The 20,789-nt window shown below is 47.5% G+C and overlaps 1 protein-coding gene across 9 annotated transcripts in view; it reads right to left on the reverse strand.

The window, feature by feature from the left end:
• Positions 1 to 12,860: 12,860 nt before the first annotated feature.
• The window catches only part of CLIP2 (CAP-Gly domain containing linker protein 2), a 162,191-nt gene continuing 154,262 nt past the window's right edge, over positions 12,861 to 20,789 (reverse strand). For all 9 annotated transcript variants that reach the window (XM_044001978.1, XM_044001977.1, XM_044001975.1 and 6 more), the window contains one exon: positions 12,861 to 16,702. In XM_044001978.1, the coding sequence (XP_043857913.1) occupies positions 16,691 to 16,702 (12 nt within the window). In that variant the 3' untranslated portion in view covers positions 12,861 to 16,690. The remainder of the gene's footprint in view (positions 16,703 to 20,789) is intronic.

The following is a 20,789-nucleotide window of genomic DNA, read 5'->3' on the forward strand; positions in this document are numbered from 1 at the left end:
GATCTGATCTTCTTCATCTTCTGTCTCAGATGTTGGCATATGGACTGCAGCGACCTTCATGGTTTACTTAGGTTTGTTCCAAATCCTGAAAGGTGAGATGACAACAATGGTAATAGCTAACATTTAGATAGCACTTATGATGTGCCAGTCACCATGCTGTGTTTTAAATCTGTATATAGGTACATATATATGTATATCTATAAACTAAAATGTACCTCATTTGATCCTCACAGAACCCTAGGAGGTAGGTGCTATTATTATTTCAATTTTATAGGTAAGGAAACAGAGGCAGTCAGAGGTTAAGTGATCACACAGCTAGTAAATATCTTTTCTTTTCTTTTCTTTTTTGGCGGGGCAATGAGGGTTAAGTGACTTGCCCAGGGTCACACTGCTAGTAAGTGTCAAGTGTCTGAGGCTGGATTTGAACTCAGGTCCTCCTGACTCCAGGGCTGGTGCTGTATCCACTGTACCACCTAGCTGCCCCCAGCTAGTAAATATCTGAGGTCAGATTTGAATTCAGGTCTTCTTAACCCCAGGCCTGGTGATCTACCCACCACATCACCTAACTGCCCAAGCATCCAATGTCATGATGATTTTTGTTGCCTTTGTGCCCATGATGAAAATAACTCTGCCAGTACTTTTATTTGCCTCCTGAATAGGAACCTGTAAGCCATCCATTCATCGAGCTTTCATTGATCAAATGAGAGATTTGTAAAGCATTTTTCTTTTTTTGGCAAGGCAATGGGAGTTAAGTGACTTGCCCAGGGTCACACAGCTAGTAAGTTTCTGAGGCTGGGTTTGAACTCAGGTCCTCCTGAATCCAAGGCTGGTGCCTTATCCACTGCACCACCTAGCTGCCCCTGTAAAGCATTTTCAAACCTTAAAGCATCATATAAATGCCAATTATTATTATTATTATTGCTATTGCTATTAACATCAAATTGCAACTTCTTCCCCCTGACAGCAAGATTGACCATCTTCATTGTTCCATTCAGAAATTGTTCTGTTTCTCCCTCATGACTAGATGTCATGAGGATCTTACATTTAGAAAACCAATGGTTAATTTAATGTTTATAGATGATCTGAAAACTCAGATTTTTATCACCCTTTGCCCCCTTTTCTATCCAAGAGTTCATGGCCACTGAAAAAGTGGACAGAGACCACGTGGGACTGAGGGTGGGTCATTTGGTATTTTTCTTTGTTCTGTGGTGATGAGACTCTCCATACATGGATAGGGCCTTAGAGAGACACACGGGCCATCACTTGGTCCATCTATACTCAACACTTTTCCATCTTGGTAGAACCAGTGAGAGACTGTACTCTGGAGCCTTAGTCTGTCAATCAACAAACATTTGTTAAGTGTATACTATGTGCCACACACTGCGTTAATCACTGGGGATACAAAGAAAAGCAAAAAACAAACTCCCTGCCCTCAAGAAGCTCCCATTCAGGGGCAGCAAGGTGGTACAGTGGATAAAGCACCGAGCCTGAATTCAGGAGGGCCTGAGTTCAAATCCAGCCTCAGACACTTGACACTTACTAGCTGTGTGACTCTGGGCAAGTCACTTAATCTTCATTCCCTGTCCCCCCCCCCCCCAAAAAAAAAGAAGCACCCATTCTACTGGAAGAGATAACATACAAATAACTAGGCACATACAAGCTATACACAGGGTCAGTGGAAGGCAAGGGGAAGGCTTCCTGTAGAAGATTGGATTTGAGCTGAGTTTTGAAGGAAGTACAGATGAGAAGGGAGAGAATTCTAGCCAGCGGGGCAGCTGGTTCAAGGACATGGACTCCGGGGATGGAGTGTTGTGTGCCAGAACATCAAGAAAACCAGGGAAGATGGGCTGTAGAGACCAAAGATAGCCACTAGGTGGCGCAGTGGATCAAGCACAGTGCTTGGAGTCAGAAAGACTCATCTTCTTGAGTTCAAATCTGGCCTGAAACACTTACTAGCTGTGTGACCCCGGGTGAGTCATTTTACCCTGTTTGCCTCAGTTTCTTCATCTGTAAAATGACCTGGAGAAGGAAATGGCAAAGCACTCCAGTATCTCTGCCAAGACAACTCCAAATGGGGTCACAGAGTCAGACACGACTGAAATGGTGAGGTAGGGTGAGACCCTACCTACCCCATGACAAAAAAACAATAAAAAACCTCCCAAAACAACAACAAAACAAAAGCAACCCAGAGACCAAAGAAGACAGAAAAGGTAGGAAGGAGCCGAAGTTGTGAAGCAGAACATTTTATATTCTGTCCTGGAGGTAACAGGGAGTCCCCGGAGTTTACGGAGCCCAATAGATGTGTGCTTTAAGAAAATCACTTTAGGGGCAGCCAGGTGGTGCAGTGGATAGAGCACCGGCCCTGGGTTCAGGAGAACCTGAGTTCAAATCCAGCCTCAGACACTTGACACTTACTAGCTGTGTGACCCTGGGCAAGTCACTTAACCCTCATTACCCTGCAAATAAAAGGAAAAAAGAGGTGGAGAGGAGAGGGTAGGGGGAAGGTTCCTCTTGCAGCATCCGGAGGATTACAGACCCCAGAGGCTTCACTCCTCTGTTTGGAGGCTGGGACAATATAGCAATTGGAGAAACAGAGTGATAAATGTGGGTGAGAAGCTAAGTCTTGTTCTTTTGCTATGTCTCTATATTTCGAAAGCTTTTCATTCCATTAACTTGGAGATAATGAGCTGCTGGTGTTGAGTCATCTACTGAAAACGTTCTAAAGTGCTTATGGGCCCACATTACATCTGGGCGGTCATGCACAACAATTCGGTCTGTGATAGTGGTCTGGCTTCAGTACAATTTGATGGTTGAGTTCTCTAGGTTATTTTGAGAGTAAGATTTGTCACCTGTCAGACCATGAAAGATGATGAGCTTCTTTTAAAAATTAACAAGCATTTATTTTCACCCCCTCCCACCTTCCCTTTCCCATTGAGAAAGGAAAACAAGACCCTTGTCATAAATATGCATAGTCAAGCAAAATGATGTTGAGCTTCTGATGTATAATTTGAATCCCCAAGTCTCCTATCTTGCTTAGCATTCAGCGAATTCTAGTAAGCAGCTGCCAGAATAATTAAAAAAAAAACAACACAAAACCAAACATACAGATTTGACCATGTCATTCTCCTGCTCAAGAAAATTAAGTGGCTCCCTATTCCCTCCAGAGTAAAATATAAATTCCTCAGCTTTATATTTAACACCTTTTAAATTCTGGGTCCTATTTTGTTTTCTCTTTATTAACCATTACTTCTCTTCCCACACTCATCCGTTCAGTCAATCCGATATTCTTGCTATTTCTCACACCCCATTTCCTGACTCCATGAATCTGCACTGATTGTTCCCCACGCCTGGAATAGCTTCTCTCTTGACCATCATTTCTTAGAATCCTTAGCTCTTAGAATCTCGTGCCTGCCACTCCATGGAAGGTTTTTTGTTTTTTAAAAAAATTCTCGGGTTGAAATTGAGTTGAATTGGAAGTTACCAAATATTCCCTAGGGGTGAGACCCTACCTACCCCATGACTCAAGTCTTAGGGTTTCTGTCTCTTCCCATCCCTCAATCCAAGAGGAGCTTTCCTGCTCCTTACCCAGGTGCCCAAGCTCTGCCCCTTTTGAGGGGCTAAAGTTGCCATCTTCTCCTCCTCTCCCCCCATTCGGTTCCCTCCTCCAGCTCCACCTGCCTACTTGGTGATGCCGCTGCTATTTTTAAAGTAGACACCTTATTGAGATTCAAATGACTCTTTCAAACCGTGGCTCCTTTGCATAATTCCCTTCAATTAATACTTGGAAGATTTGGAAAGAGAGTGGGTACTGATGAATAGGACCTCAGGCACTGGAGGCCTATGAGTCTCTCCAGACTGGCCTCACTTAGCCCTCAGTACCCCCATTCTTTGTCCCCAGGTCTGCCCATAGATCCATCAGTTAGTCAATCAATAAACTATTGTGTGTGTGTGTGTGTGTGTGTGTGTGTGTGTGTGTGTGTGTGTGCCAGTCCTACTTGTGGGCAGACAGAAAAGGCTCAATCACTGCCTTTCAGAAGCTCATATTCTTGACAAGAGAGAGGACTCACACAAAGATAAATGAAATGCCAAACCAGGAATTACTGACTCTCAGGGCAGGGGCCTAGAGGTGTGATCAGTGTGCACTGACTAGCCTGTGAGCAGATGAGACTCCTCCTCATGGAAGAGTTAGGGCTTGAGCTGGTCCTTGAAGAGTGGACAAGATTCAAATTCAATGAACATTTATTAAGCACCTACTTTGTTCAAGGAACATTACTAGTACAAGGGCTACTTGTGGAAAATAACATTGCACCTGCCCGCAAGGGGCTTAGAGTTAATTAAAGGGATGAGACAGGGAGACAAATAACTATAACTCAAGTTAGAAAAGAATTAAACTCATTGGGGAGGTCAAGCAGAGGGGCCCTGGAGATTCAAGAAAGGAACGCTCGTTTATAAATGGATGATTCAGGAGGAAGTAGCCTCTGACTTGGGCCTTGAAAGAAGAGAAAGTTATTCATAAGTAAAGATGGAAAGTGCACCAGATATCAGAAGATGTGATAGCAAGTTGGTCTCTGACATTTGTTTGTTGTTTCATCACCTTGGGCAAATCACTTCACTGCTCTTGGCCTCAGTTTCCTTACCTTTAAAATGGGGATGATAGTGTTCCCATCACCTATCTCGAAGGGTCCTTATGAGGAAAAATTCTTTGTGAATATTAGAGTACTAGAAGATAGTGAGTTATTGTTATGGAATAGGGGATATGGGGGGAGGGAATGTCATTACCAAAGTTACAGAAGTAAGAGGGAGCATTTCAAGCTCATGTATGGTTGGAATGTAGAGTACATCAATTTAGAGCTAAAAGAGAACCCCCTCATTTTATAGATGAGGAAATCAAGGCCCATTGAGGTAGAGTGACATCCAGAATTACTAAGGTGATAAATGGAAGACGCAGGATTTGAACACAGGTCTTTCTAATTCCAAGTGCAAGACTCTATCCGTTCTTCCATCATTCCTATCAAAAAGAAATAGGCCGGGGCGGCTAGGTGGCGCAGTGATAGAGCACTGGCCCTGGAGTCAGGAGGACCTGAGTTCAAATCCGGCCTCAAACACTTAACACTTACTAGCTGTGTGACCCTGGGCAAGTCACTTCACCCCAATTGCTTCACTAAAAAAAAAAAAAGAAAAGAAATAGGTATTAGACCTCCCTAGGGGTCATCTATTCCAATTTCCTAAAGGAAAGAATAGTTGGAGGGGCGGCTAGGTGGCGCAGTGATAGAGCACCGGCCCTGGAGTCAGGAGGACCTGAGTTCAAATCCGGCCTCAGACACTTAACACTTACTAGCTGTGTGACCCTGGGCAAGTCACTTAACCCCCATTGCCCAGCAAAAAAAAAAGGAAATAGTAGTTGGAAATGAAAATTGGAACCATGTTGTGGAGAGTTTTGAATACAAGAGCATTATATCGAAGGGTTACATATTTAGAACTAGGATCAATGAACCCCCGGGTTCACCTAGTCAACTGAGGCCCAGAGAGAGGGAAAACTTGTTCAATGTCACACAGGTACCAAGTTGGAGAATCAGGATTTGCACTCAGCACTTGTGTCTATAATTCAATACTCTTCCCATGGTTCCACACTGTCTCCTACTCTAGGCAATGGAGAACTTCTCAAGGCTGGGAGCAGGAAAGCAATGAAGCAATGCACCTAGGAAGATGGTCACAAGGGGCAAATATGTATCATCTTCCCTTATCAGAATGATGATGAATGGAGAGGGGACAGGCAGGAGTAATATTTCAAAGGCAGAATCTACAGCTTGCCAAGTGATTGGCTATGGGAGCAGAGGGAAAAGGGGGAAGAGTCAGGGGACACTGGACTTGGCAATGAGGTCATTGGCAACCTTGTAGGCAAGAGTCCCAGGAGAGTAGTGGGACAGAAAGTAAGGAGGGATTGAAGAAGCTTGGAGGGTACGATGAAGGGGTGGACTTTCGGAAAGTGGGAGAGGCATGTGCCCCATGATAGGGAGAAATGAGAAATGTAGGAAGGAGCAAGGTTTGTTAGGGAGGGGGACATGACAAAGCCAGGCTGTCTGGAACAGAGAACCCTTGTCTTGAGTGTCCCAAGTTTCTCTTTCCAGTATCCATTCCCACACCTTAGGGTGCTTTTTTGTTTTTGTGAAGAAACTGGGGTTAAGTGACTTGCCCAGGGTCACACAGCCAGCAAGTGGCAAGAACCATCTAGTCGGTCATCTACCACCCCTTGATTGTGACTGGCCTACATCCTCTTTGTGTTCCACATCTTTTACACTGCTTTGTCTATGCAATTTGTCATTGGTAATAGACCATCACCCTTTTCACTAACTCTAAATTGGACTTCTAATTAACTGTGGGGACAGGCAGGTATCTCCAATTATGAAAATTATCATTACCTCCAGCAGCTGTCATGATTTCAGCTCAGAAACTGGTTATTAAGGACGTAGAGAGTAGCTCGTATGGCTATAGAAAGTTATCTCTGAGAAGGGCCTTGGCCTTGGAGAGAATCCATTTTAACTTTTCATTTTAGGTAAACTGAAGCCCAGGGTAAAGGAGAGAATTTTCCAAGGTTTCATACATTCAAGGCATAATGACATTATTATAGGGTCTTAGAACTAGAAAAGTTCCTGAGGCCCCTAAGAAATGGTGGGAAATGGTGGAATTTCAGGCACTATGACAGGCTGTTATGGGAAATATTTTGGGAGCATGGGGCAGTCCCTGGAAGTCTTGAAAGTCCATCTTTTAGGGGACTGCCAGTTTTGTTTCTACGTACAAGTAGACCATTTCTAGAGTTCTGGTGGGGAAGTTCCCTATAGAGAAGGAGCAAGGGGATGGGACAACATCAAGGTGCTAGGAGCAGGTCAAGATGCCCTGAGCTCATTCCTATTCAATAATGGAGCAGAGCATACTGCGGTGGGCTTGGAATCATGAAGACTCATCTTCCTGAGTCCAAACCTGGCCTCAGACACTTCCTAGCTCTGTGACCCTGAGCCAATCACTTAACCTTGTTTGCTTGTTTCCTCATCTATAAAAAGGGCTGGAAGGGGGCAGCTAGGTGGCGCAGTGGATAGAGCACCAGCCCTGGAGTCAGGAGGACCTGAGTTCAAATCTGGCCTCAGACACTTGAAACTTACTGGATGTGTGACCCTGGGCAAGTCACTTAACCCTCATTGCCCCACCCAAAAAAACAAAAGGGCTGGAGAAGGAAATGGCAAACTACTTCAGTCAGTATCTTTACCAAGAAAACTCCAAATGGAGTTGTGAAGAGTCAAACATGACTGAAACGCCTGAGCAACAACAAAAGGATCTCTTTGTGATGTCCAGACTTGGGGATTCTGAATTTATACCTAATCTATCCTTCAGCCCGAAAGTGGGGAGTGGTTGTAGGACCCTGGCAGATCTAAAGTTGGAAGAAACCTTAGAAATCACCTGGCAGTATTGGAACCTAGGTCCCCCCATCCCAGTTCCAACCTTCTCTTCACTGTCCCACTAAGGCTTGTTGATTCCAGCTTCACAATATATTTCAACCTCTGCCCCCTTCGCTCCACCCACACAGACACCCTCACCTCTTCAATAGCCTCCTCCCTGTCTCAGCTCTCTCTTCACACCAACCCGTTCTACACACAGCCGCTAAAGTCATTTTTCTTGAGCATAGATCTGACCATGTGACTCCCCTACTCAACCAACTCCTCCTGCCTGGAGGGTAAGATATAAACACTTCTTGGGGCAGCTAGGTGGTGCACTGGATAGAGCACCAGCCCTGGAGTCAGGAGGACCTGAGTTCAAATTTGGCCTCAGACACTTAAGCTATGTGACCCTGGGCAAGTCACTTAACCCCAATTGCCTCACTAAAAAACAAAACAAAACAAAAAAAACTATCCACCCCAACCCTAGTCAATGGACATTTCTCCCATTCCCACAGTTTCAACCAAAATGACCTTCTCTCTTTTCCTTAGTCCTGAAACTCCATCTCTCATCTCTATGTCTTAGCACCGGCTGTTGCCCATACCTGCGATGCCTTCTCTCCTTCCCTGAACCCCATAGAGTCTCCCTCTTCCTTTAAGATGTAGCTCATGCATTGTCTTCTTCGGCAGTCTTTCCTGATCCCCACAGCTGCTGGTGCCCCTCCAGACTATCTTGTATTTAATTTCTTTGTATATATGTATATATGTGTGTGTGTACACATAGATATGTATGTGCATGTGCATGTATGTGTGTGTGTGTGTGTGTGTGTGTATGTGTACACACATACAGCCTGTCCCTAAAGTCTTAGGGTAGTTTTAAGCTACTGAAGCTAAGCTCAAAACCACACCAAGACTTTTGGGACAGACTATATATATGTTTATCAACTTTCCATTTATGACGCGTATGTTTTTATATGTACCTGTTCCCGTTAGAGTGTAGGTAGGATTGCTTGATTCTTCAAATTTGTACCCCCAAACCAAAATAAAATTTGTACCTCCAATGCCTGGCACACAGTAGGCAGTTTACAAATACTTGTTAATTGCTTGATTGATGAATACATTTTGAATGAATGACACAAAGAAAAATCTTATTCTGGTGGAATAAAGTCTTCTGACCCTTTCACTGTTTGACCTTTGGCAAGTCATCTCCCCTCTGGGCCTGTTTCCTCAAGAATGAAAAGACAGTGGGGCAGCTAAGCAGCGAAGTGGATAAAGCACCAGCCCTAGATTCAGGAGGACCTGAGTTCAGATTTGGCCTCAGACACTTGATGCTAGCTGTGTGACCCTGGGCAAGTCACTTAACCCCCATTGCCCTGTCCCCCACCAAAAAAAAAGAATGAAAAGATGGGACTAGAACAGATTATCTCTGACATTGTAAGAAGGTTGATGTTTTGAGATGGGTGAGGTGGCCACCTGGTGGCCATTTTGAAGCATTACAAGCAAAGAACGGCTTCTAGGAAGGAGACCCAGGTGGGCTGTTGTTCAGCCACATCTGATTCTCAGGGACCCCATGGACCATAGCACGCCACGCCCTCCTATCCTCTGCTAGCTCTCGAAGTCTGTCCAAGTTCACCCCTTTCCTAACTGAAGGGGAGGGGGGCGGTCTCTCCATGAACATCTCAGCTCCCATTTGTACCCAAGCCCAAACTGAGCCAATCGGGGTCCTGTTGACCCTAGGCAGAGAGCATGTTGGGAAGGTAAGTTTTGGTCGGGAGGAGCAATGATGGAGGCCAAGGAGGCTAGAGCCAGATTAGGAAACAGAGATATCAAAAGGACTGGGATGAGGGGGTAGCTAGGTGGCACAGTGGATAAAGCACCGGTCCTGGATTCAGGAGGACCTGAGTTCAAATCGGGCCTTAGACACTTGACACTTACTAGCTGTGTGACCCTGGGCAAGTCACTTAACCTCCATTGCCCCGCCAAAAAAAGGAATGGGATGCAGAGGGACCATAAAACTTTTCAGGGAGAGCTGAGAGATGGAAAATCTGAAAACAGAAGCCCCCTGCTATGGCACCCCCCCCCCAAATCCCAGGTTGGAAGGGTCCTCCAGGTCATCTTGTCCATTCCCCTGTCTACCTGAGGAAGAAGAGGCAGTACCTCATGAAGGTGAAGACGATGAAATCCCCAGGGGAGAGTAGGAAGAGAAAGAAGAGAGAGTCTGGGGTGGGGGGTGGATACACACACAGCCCTCGAGCACTGTGGGCAGGGGGACATTCATGGGATCACAGATCACAGGGGTGATCCATTCTAGCCCAATCGTTTTACAGGTGAGGAAACAGAGCCTTGTGTCCAGAGGGGGCCCAACAACCACCACTTCCCTCGAAGGCCTCCCCCATGGGGAATCTTGCCCAACTTAAGGCTTTTTGCCTCAGGTCAAACTTTTGTTTCCTTGGTGAGAATTCCAGGAGACCTGGAAAGTCCCCCCCCCCCTCCCTCAGAGCGACACCAGAAGGAGGAAAGTCCCCCCTTAGGTCCCCTTCTGGGCCACAAAACCAAAGCGTCTTTTTAAAAAAAATTTTTTTTTAATTTAATTTAATTTTTTTTGGCAGGGCAATGAGGGTTAAGTGACTTGCCCAGGGTCACATAGCTAGTAAGTGCCAAGTGTCTGAGGCCAGATTTGAACTCAGGTCCTCCTGAATCCAGGGCCAGTGCTTTATCCACTGCGCCACCTAGTTGCCCCCCAAAGCATCTTTCTGAAATATTTGAACTGCTAAAATTTCAAAATGATTTCTAAAGTTTGGAGTATTTAGCCTTCTTCTTCTTCTTTTTTTTTTTGGTGAGACTATTGGGGTTAAGTGACTTGCCCAGGGTCACTCAGCTAGTAAGCATAAAGTGTCTGAGGCTGGATTTGAACTCAGGTCCTCCTGAATCCAGGGCTGGTGCTCCATCCACTGTGCCACCTAGCTGCCCCAGAGCATTTAGCCCTCTGCAAGTATTCAAATTTAAAACTGCACTATGACTTCTGGGATGCCCTGTATAGATGAATCTCAGGTCCAGTTTTTGTTCTCACCCCTTTCCTGAGCACCTAGCTCAGTGCCTGGCAAGGTGATGTGCACTTACTAAGTGTTTGGTGATTAATTGATAAAGTGGAGATGATATTCATTTCCTTGTTTCAAGTGAGACAATGTGGTGAGAACACTTTCATGAGCAGCAGATGGGACCTTGAGGACAGGAAACAGGGGTTGTCATCCTGGCCCTTCCTTCCAGCTATACTAGAAGCTAATAGTGGGGGGAACCTAGTCAGGATGGTGGCTTGAACTGATAGCATTAGAGATGTCCCTGGGGGCAGCTAGGTGATGCAGTGGATAAAGCACAGGCCCTGGATTCAGGAGAACCTCAGTTCAAATCTAACCTCAGACACTTGACACTTACTAGCTGTGTGACCCTGGGCAAGTCACTTAACCCTCATTGCCCCACAAGAGGAAGAAGAGGAAGAAGAGGAAGAAGAAGAAGGAGAAGAAGAAGAAGAAGAAGAAGAAGAAGGAGAAGGAGAAGAAGAAGAAGAAGAAGAAGAAGAAGGAAAGTAGGAAAAAATGAAAAAGCCAAATTGAGGAATTTGTACGTGATCCCAGAAACAATGGGGAACAAGCAGAGTTTATCATATAGGTCAGTGACGTGGTCAGACCTATCCTTGAGGGAATTCACTTGAGTAGTCGAGTGGAAGATGGATCGGAAAGGGAAATGACTTGAATCAGGGAGACCTAAAAGTGGGGTTCTCAACCCTTTTATATCATAGACCCCTCTGGCGGTCTAGTGATGCCAATGGACCCTTTCTTACAATAACCTTTTTAAATGTATGAAATAAAATACAGAGGATTGCAGAGGAAACCAATTATATTGAAATATCATCATCCAAAAAAATTTTTTTAAACATTTCATGGACCCAGGGTAAGGATTACTGAATTAGGAGACAATGGGGGCCCGAACTAAGATGGTGGTCATGTGATTAGATGTAAGCGAGGCAGTGGAAGCTGAAATGGCAAAATCTGATGACTGATAAACTATGTGGAGGTGGAGGAGAGTCTAAAATCAAGGACAATGCTAAGGTTACAAAGTGTAGGGGATGAAGAGAGGGTTGTTCCCTCAGTGAAGAAAGGGCAGTTCAGAAGATCCCCTACACTTTCCAAGTCTTCTCTCCCTCAAATTGAGTATTTCCAGTTTCCAGTCCTCCCTGGAGAATCAGCAGTCCACTCACCATCTCAATTTTCCTCCTCTGGACACGTTCCGTCTCGTCATCTTTCCTAAAATATGGCGCCCAGAACTAACTGGACCAAATACTCCCAAATGTGGTGCGACAAGAGCAGAATACAGCGCCATTGGTGCATCCCCAATTCTGGGCACAGTTTCACTTTAAGTGCACCCCAAGGTGGCATTCGCTTTCTTTGGACCCCCTATTACACTGTTGACTCACTTGCAGACCCCAAGGACTTTTTTTGGATAAACTAGTGTGTAGTCATCCCTCCCCCATCTTGTGCTTTTGAAGTTTTTTGTTGTTGTTTTTTAAATCCCAAGTGTAAGATTTGACATTCATCCTTATTAAATTTCATCTTCTTGGATTCAGGCCAACAACGGTTTAGCCAGCTGCAAGCTTTTAGATCCAGCTCTAGTCTTCCCGCAAATTGGACAAGACATCTGTGTCTTTCATCCAAGTCACTGATTAAAAATGGTTTGATCTCCATGCATCCTGTGTTCCCTGGATTTTCTGTTTAGGGTCCCAAGAAGGGGGCACCCCTAGGGGGGCTGTGTTCAGGAAGGGAACCAGCCCAATCTTGAGTTCTAGTGGCAAGCCAGGACTCCTTTCTCTCTGCTTCGTCCCCCACCTCCCACCTTCTGATGTGATTAGGGTTAAGTGACTTGCCCAGGGTCACACAGCTAGTAAGTGTTAAGTGTCTGAGGCCGGATTTGAACTCAGGTCCTCCTGACTCCAGGGCCGGTGCTCTATCCACTGCGCCATCTAGCTGCCCCTCTCTATATTCCTTCTGAGTGTCCTCACCCATTCTGCTTTTCTCTAGTTGCACAAATTCGTACCCCTTCCTTATGGAATCTCTAGCTTCCTTCAAAGAATCACTCGGGTGCTATCTTTCCTAATTATTAGCAAATACTCTCTCTGGAAATTATTTTATAGTAAATATTTGGTATTTACTTATTGGTGTGTCTTTGTTTTCTCCGCCTCTGTAGAATGTACACAAAGTGAAGATGGGAACGATTTAATTTTTGGCTTTGCAACCTCAGCATGTATAAGGCACCTAAGAAATGTTTAATGGAATCGACCCAAACTTTGCCTCTCGGTGATTGCCTTGGGCTGAGGTCCTCTGTGACCCCAGCATCTTCCGCATTCCAAATCCCGTCTCCAGAGAAAAGGGAGCAGTTGCCTCAGGCCAGTGGGTCCCAGACCTCAGCCACAAGTTTATTGTTCTTAGTAGGAACTCACCACACTTTATCAATTCAAGTTTCAGGAAGGGGAAGGGAGAGGAGGGGTGGAGGGAGGCTGTGATCCATGGCAACAGACCCGAGCAACACAGTCAGAAACTCATCAGTTTGTACAACGTTTAAACAGAGGAAGATCCAAATGAAACAAAACCAAGATCCTCCCCCCCCCCAAGAGACATTATCAACTCTCTCTCTCCAGCACTCTTAGCATCCCAATCATCAGACACAGCCCCATCCCAAAGGACTCAGCCGTCCACTTGTACTGTGTTGGTCCCCATCCCATTCTAGGACTCAGCTCACCCACTCATCCACAGAAGGGCGTCTATGAGTGTTTAATGGGTTAACCCTTCCCTCCCTGGGTCACAGAGTGGCCAGAACCTAACGGAAGGAAAGGGGCAGTTGAGCTTGGATTAGTTTGTTAAATGCTTCCTTCACGTGTTGTTGTTTTTAATGAAAACAACATCAAAGATCCAGGGGGCAGGGGGGTCTGGGACCTCTGCCATTGCTCTTTGCTTGACACATCGGGGATGTGAACCTGCACCAAACATGGGGGGGGGGCTCACCTGGGCACTGTTCGGGGGGCATAGCCCTCCTAGCAGCCCTGGGTTACCAAAGGGCATTTTCAGCATCACCCTTATCTCGACTTCCTCCTTCCCAATCCAATGAGAGGATCTGCACTGGATGATGCAAGGACCCTTACCAGCTCAGAAGCTTGTTGCCTTGGGACCCAGAAGGCCTGTCCCATTGCATCACAGGGGACAGGGGAAGAGGGACTAGGGATGTCATCACGTCTCACTGAGGTTCTATGTGGCAGGAAGGCAGCAGTGAACAAGCAGGGGAAGGAGAACTGTTCTTAGCGAGGGGAGACGAGGACCAGCACGGCCGGAGCGGGGTATTCTGCTGGCCTCGGTCCCCTGGCAATGCCAGGTGGGAGGTAGCCTGGCATCAAAGAAAGGATCCGGAGGCAGAGTACCTGAACTATAGTGCAAAGAGAAGCTGGGCTTGGAGTCGGAGGACCTGAGTTTTCAGCCTTGCTACTGGTGTGAACTGGGCCTCAGTTTCCCCATCTATCAAATGAGGCGGTTGGACTAGAAGGCTTCCGAGGCCCCAACCAGCTCTAAGTCCATCATCCCTTCTGTGACCTGGGTTCAAGTCCAGTCCATCAACTGTTACCCGTGTGACCTAAGGTAAGTCACAACCTTCTCTGGACTTGGCCCAAGGGCCCTTCCAGCTCTAACCCCTATGGGCCTAAGAGGATCTGGGTAAGTGCTGGCCTACTAAGAGCTTTGGTTATTTTATTGGATGCCCTGCCACTAGAGGGCCCTGCGGAGCACAGAGACTGAAGCAAGATGGTCTTGGGAAAGAACTGGTTAGTGCTTCTAAAGGACAAGACCTAGGGATCAGTGACCCTGCCTGCTGCCCATCAGTGGAGACACCGACTGCCACCCAAACACCACCGGGGATAGAAAAAAAACAGGAGTCGTCTCCCCAGTGACCTTGGAGGGCTGAGGTTGGGGGTGCAAGTGGGGTCTCAAGCCAGGGCTAGATACCAAATGAAAACTAGCCCCTCAGAGCTTGACTATGCAGAGGATGTGTGCTGTCAGAGTATATTCCTATTGTGGAAACTCCCCGCACTAGGGCAGATCTCAGCCCATCTGTGACTTCGTACCCAAATCCTAGGGAGTTAGTTGCCTACGTATGGGTCATAGACAGAATTTAAGTGTCAGAGGCAGATTTGAACCCGGGTCTTCCTGACTCCCAAGACCAGAACTCTAGACTCTGCCTCTGAGATCTGTAATTTCTCTAGAATAAGGAAACTCCCTTGCATACAAGTGCTAAATGAATGTTGATCAAATGAGTTTGTGTCCCTTTAGATGTTGGTGTGTCAGAATGTTTGGTGTTTTTGGTTTTTTTTTAAGGTGAGGGGAAAGAGCCGCTTTTCTGGAATTTCACGGCCACCCACAAAAACCTCAGCCAAGCATGACACACAAGACCTCATGGGTCTCTCTGAAGCTCAAAGGGAAATGTGGCTGGAGATATTCTCCCTTAGATTTGGTGGGAACCAGATCTAAACCCTATGGTACCTTCCTGAGATCTGAACTCAGGTCTCTCTGGCCAGGACCGGGCTCCTGATTTTGGTCCAGTTGGGTTGGTTGAAGATTAAGTGATGGGGGCAGGGAGGGAGAGAAGAACACAGACTACAGCCAGCCCCCCCACCTGACAATGTTCCCTGGTGTTGCCTCCCTCCTAGCTGGGATAAGCTGGAATGAGCTCTATAATGGGCAGCCTCTGAAGTGACTTCCGGATTGAGGGTGTTTTGATTCGCCTCGTCCCCAAGCTACGGGAATGGGGTCCCAGCTGGTGGTTCTGTCTAGCAAGAGAGACAACTAGAAATTCTGGGGACTCTCACGGGGACCGCCCCTCCCCCAGCTCCAAGGAAAGGAACGAATGGGAGGGGGAGGATGTTGCCATTCCCCAGGAGGAGTTGGGACCCAGTTGGGGAACCCTGAGAGCAGCCCGTGGGCTTGCTGCTCGTCTACCTCACTTTGGTCCAAGAGGATGAATCTGAAAGGATCAGGGAGAGGGATGAGAGCCAATCTCTCAGGAAAATCTTGACTCAGATCCTCCCAGCTCCATCCCTGGCCCAGGTCCTCTGGCCAGCCTAGCATGGGGGGGAGGGATTTTCCCCAAGGTAGCAGGGAGGGGTTCTAGAGGCTGGTGCCTGCGTATTTCGTTCCTTTCTCTAACAGTGCCCCGTCACTGATGACTTTCCCCTAGCCCTAAGAGCTCGGGGCATCTACCCGCAGCCCTGGGCTTGCGGCTGCAGGTTGGCAGGAGGGTGACAGCGGCATCTCTCACCCACCCGCCGGCTGGCATTAAGTTTGTGCCAGTGGCTGAAGGGAGCAAAGCATGGAGGACCAGGGGGGACTTAAGACATTAAAAGGGAAACTGGGGAGTTGGGGAACTCACCATAACACAGTCAATTTCTCTGATGCAGGAATGGTATGTATGAGTAGATGAGGTTGGCTGAGGAGGGGACTTGGTACCATGAAGGTATCACACAGCAGGGAGGAAGGGGGCAGGGACACCCCCGGGGAGGAAAGTTTCCCACAGCCTGCTCACACCAATACTTCTGTCTCAGCTGGCGGCTTCATTGGTCTCCCCGGTGAGCTGGGAGTCAGGGCTGGGACCCCTGTCACCCCAGATGCCCTGTCCTGGGGTAGCCCAGCTGCTTCCTGGCTCTCAAGGTCAAGGCTTCTGAGGGTAAGGGGAAGCCAGGGAGAGAGGGAGGCCCAGCTCCCCGGGGGCTATGCTCCAAGTTGCTCCTGTTCAATAAGGAGTAGGGCTGGGGTAGGCTCATGGTTCTGGACTCTCTGAGGCCAGAGTCTTCCCAACCACACACATACACACCTTCCAGATTGGATTCCAGAAGCCATCCAGGGCTTCCCCAAGTGTCCAGATCAGAGACTGGAGGCCACAAGGGAGGGAGCAGGGAGGACGGAAGGGGCTCCTTCCAGCAGGACCCGCGCCTGGGGACTCCTTCAGGTCAGGGAGATGGGACGTGGGCTGCGGGGTGGGAGAGGGAAGAAGGGAGGGGGATTGTCCACATCTGTTAGTACACTATTGTTACAAACACCATTGCTGTCTCAGAAGGGACAATCTGGGCCAAGTGCCTGGAGGAGAAGCCAGAGGTGAGCGGTGGGGTGTATGGCTGCCCAGGCGAGTGCGTGAATCCCGGCGTGTAATGGGCCTCTCTCCACCTTTTCCTGTGGTCAGTGCTTCTCCTGGAAGAGAGCAAGCAGTGGGTTAAGGTGAGCGGTCTTGGAGGCCCTCATATGGACTGCCATGTTCTCCCTTCCGGGCTGTGCCAAGCCTGCCTATCAACCTGCTTCCTGTCTGTGTGCTCTTAGGCTCTGGGCCTCAGTTTCCTCAAATGTCAAAGAGGGAGCTTGGAGTCTTGGCTCCAGAAGACAGATGATAAAAGATTTCCTTCCTCTCAGGAGCAACTGGGAGGATTATGGGCATGGAATGCTGCACACTGTGGTGAGGCTGCTGCATCACCGCATTTTATATAACCATTTTCCTTTACAACAAATATATAATTATTTCTTTATTATGGGAGAGTATATTTTGGGAAATAAGTTTGTTTTTGTTTTTGTGAGGCAATTGGGGTTAAGTGACTTGCCCAGGGTCACACAGCTAGTAAAGTGTCAAGGGTCTGAGGCCGGATTTGAACTCAGGTCCTCCTGAATCCAAGGCCGGTGCTTTATCCACTGCGCCACTTAGCTGCCCCCCGGAAATAAGTTTTTAAAAAGTACTACTCCCAATTTTAAGTAAAAGGGGAGGGATGAGAACAGATGTCAAAATGCCCTTCCAATACTGAATCCCATGATCCTGGTTGTCACCAGAGCCAGTCCTTTCTTCTCTGCCTCAGCAAATTTACCCACCCTTCAAGGCCCAGCCCACATCTTACCTTCTCCAGGCAGATGTCTCTGCCCACAAATCATGTGAGCTGACACTCACCCATATGCTGCCCTGCTGTGAATTTGTTTATGGAGCTAATGTTCCTACCTCAGTTGTCAGAGGTCTCTAGCGGGGCTCATAGAATATTAGAGACAGCAGGGAGTCTAGGAGATTGGTTCATGGTTCCAAGAGCCCCTGCCCATAAGCAGCTCTGTTTGGAAGAAGAGGAAATTGTGGCCTTGACAGAATGGTCTTCCTGGAGTCAGAGAGGCAGGAGCAGGATTAGAATTTAGGCCCTTTGATCCCGGATCCAAGGGCTTGTTGGCACATTGTGTATCCACTCCTCAGAATACACACAGACATCTGGTACGTGTTTGTTTATTTTGTTGAATTGTTTCAGTCGTGTCTGACCCTCCGTGACCCCATTTGGGGTTTTCTTGGCAGAGATACTGGTGTGTTTTACCATTTCCTTCTCCAGCTAATTTTCCATAAGAGGAAACTGAGGCAAACAGGGTTAAGTGGCTTGCCCAGGGTCACATGGTTAGGAAGTGTCTGAGGCCAGATTTCAACCTCAGTCCTCCTGAGTCCAGGCCCAGCATTCTATCCACTGAGCCACCTGGCACCTAATTCTACGAATCTCCTCTATTTGATTGACGTTCTATGTCCCTATTAATAATCAAAGGAATCTTGCCTGCTAGACTGAATTAGCTCTGGACCTGGGTTCAAACTGTCATGGGGCGCAGAGCACCCCAGAATTTCTCTGGGGCACACCGAGGAATCTTCTCCTTGAGAAACTAAACCAGAGGACAGATAACGCCTAGAGGAACCAAATCGGACTGAGCTAGCTTGGGATTCCTACCCTTCATTCCGGTCTCCCTTATCCTGGGGAGATAAGTTTGGGTGTGGCTTCGGCCTTTGTGTTCTAAAGAGGGATCCGTAGCCACCCCTCACCCAATTCCTTTAGTCACTACCAGTGGGGGATGGTCCTCCACTGCTCACCCAATTCCCCCAGCTACCACCAGTGGGGGATGGTCCTTTCTCACTAAAGGAACTTTTCACGGGCAGATGGTCCACCCCCATCAGTCCTCTATAAAAGTACCTTCCGGTCTCCTGTTGGAGGAGATTTGGTACCTCTGAGCCATGTGCTTTATGCCAAATCTCCCCATGAAAAGTCTAAGGATTTCTTTCATGGTTTCCCTCCCCCCACCCTTCCCTTCCCTTGCTCCTAAATAAACTATCACCTTGTTCTAACTAAGTTTTGTGTGCAAGAGGGTGTAATTCTTTAAAGAGGAATTCCCAAGAACCCCAACCCCAACCCGTACCCCATATTTCCACCATAACATCTGGCGCCCGAACGTTGTAGGGACGTGGGATTTTCCTCTTTCCTCTTAACACACAAAACTGGGGGGGTGGGAACCTCCCTTCTGGGTTTCCTTTCTCCCTCTCCCGCCTGACTCAACCTCCCGTTTGAGTCACAGAGAGGTAGAGAGAGGGTTAGCTTTCGCACGCGACAGTGGAGGGCAGCCTGAGTCTCCCTCCCTCGCTGAAAGCTCAAAAAGACGTCTGGACCACGCTTGGCACAAAACCTGGAGGTAAGGCCCTACCTTCTGGGTTTCTCTTCTCCCTCTCCCACCGGACTCAACCTCCCGTTTGAGTCACAGAGAGGTAGAGAAGGTCGGTGTCTGCACGACAGCAGAGAGCAGCCTGGGACTCCTAGATGTCCGAACCACGCTCAGACCCTCAGACTACACGTTTCTGGGTAAGAACATTTATACTTATGTGTCTATCCCTTACCAGCTCTCTGCTCTTGGTTCAGACTATTCTCCTTAGACAGTAGTTATGGGACAGAAAGGGAGTGTTCCGAAAAATTCACCTCTGGGGTGCATCCTAAGAGATTGGACTAGACTGGAACTTAAAAACCTAAGAAAGAGATGTATGATACATTTTTGTAACAATTTATGGCCACATTATCCTCTAGGAAGTGAAGGAAATTGGCCTGTACACGGCACCCTTAATTATAATACCATCTTGCAATTGGACAAGTTTTGCAAGCGTGAAGGGAGATGGACAGAGATTCCATACGTATCGGCTTTTATGAGTTTGAGCCAGAAGTCAAAGGGAAAGGATGAGGTCCCCTTGCCGGTTGAGAATCACCACAAGCCCAAGCAATTCGCTAACTCTTCGGGCACCTACTCTGAGACCTCAGCCTCCCCTCCTCCTCAAACTCATTCCCTACCTGTTTCTCATTCCACTCCTTCTCCGCCTGCTTCCGTACCTATGGGTCAACCACAGTCATATCACTCTATGACTGAGACCTCTCCTTGCCCACCGGCTGATCTCAGAACCAATTCCCTGTGCCACACGGGGAGTGGATATCAGTCTCCTTCTATCCTGCTCTACCCCATTTACAATCGGGGGGAACTCCAATATGTTCCCATTTCTCCTGTTTTTTCCATTCAGCCGACCTCATCTGCTTTACCTAATCTGCAGTCACCTACGGCTATCTCCCTTTCCCCATCTCCACCCATGCTGCAGCCAAAGACTGTTTCCCCTCCCCCACCTACTCCACAGCCAAAGGCTGTCACCCCTCCCCCACTGGGCCCTGCGCCCAATCCTCTGTCTCCACCTGAGCTATCTCCCCAACCCAGGTCCTTACCAGCGTCTCCCACTACTTCCCTGCTTCCATTAAGGGAATTTCCCATTGGGAAGGGCACAACAGTAAGGCATGCCCCTTTTTCTATAAGCAGGTTATCTCAGATTAAAGAGAAATTGGGGAGCTACTCAGAGAACCCCACAAAGTTCATAGATGGCTTTAAGTCTGTGACACTGGAGTTTGACCTTTCCTGGACCGATTTGCAAATTATTCTTGCTAGCTGTTGTACCCCTGATGAGAAAAAACAGATTTGGGACCTGGCGGTACAAGTTGGGGATGAACACTCGCAGGTTGGAAATTGGGTTGGGGTCCCTGGTTTTACAGCTGTCCCGGTCATAGAACCGAGATGGAACTATGATAACAGGGAAGACAGGGCTCGTAGAAATCACATGATCACCTGCCTAGTTGAGGGAATGAGAAGGGGGGTTAAGAAACAAGTCAATTATGGAAAGGTGAGGGAGATAACACAGGGGTCTGATGAAAATCCTGCTGTCTTCATGAGCCGCTTAGCAGACTCTCTGAAGAAATATACTAACCTAGACCCCCAAAGAGATGTAGGAATTACTGTCCTCAATATTCATTTTATCAGCCAGTCTGCTCCTGACATTAGGAGAGAGCTCCAGAAGTTAGACTGGGGTCCCCAGATCCCATCCTCACAACTCCTTGACATTGCTTTTAAGATTTTTAATAACAGGGACCTTGCAGTAGCCAAAGAGAGAGAAAAGATGGCTCGTGCCCGCTCCATAGACCAAGCT

The sequence above is a fragment of the Dromiciops gliroides genome, chromosome 4, assembly GCF_019393635.1.
Source record: "Dromiciops gliroides isolate mDroGli1 chromosome 4, mDroGli1.pri, whole genome shotgun sequence".
Taxonomy (NCBI): Eukaryota; Metazoa; Chordata; class Mammalia; order Microbiotheria; family Microbiotheriidae; genus Dromiciops; species Dromiciops gliroides.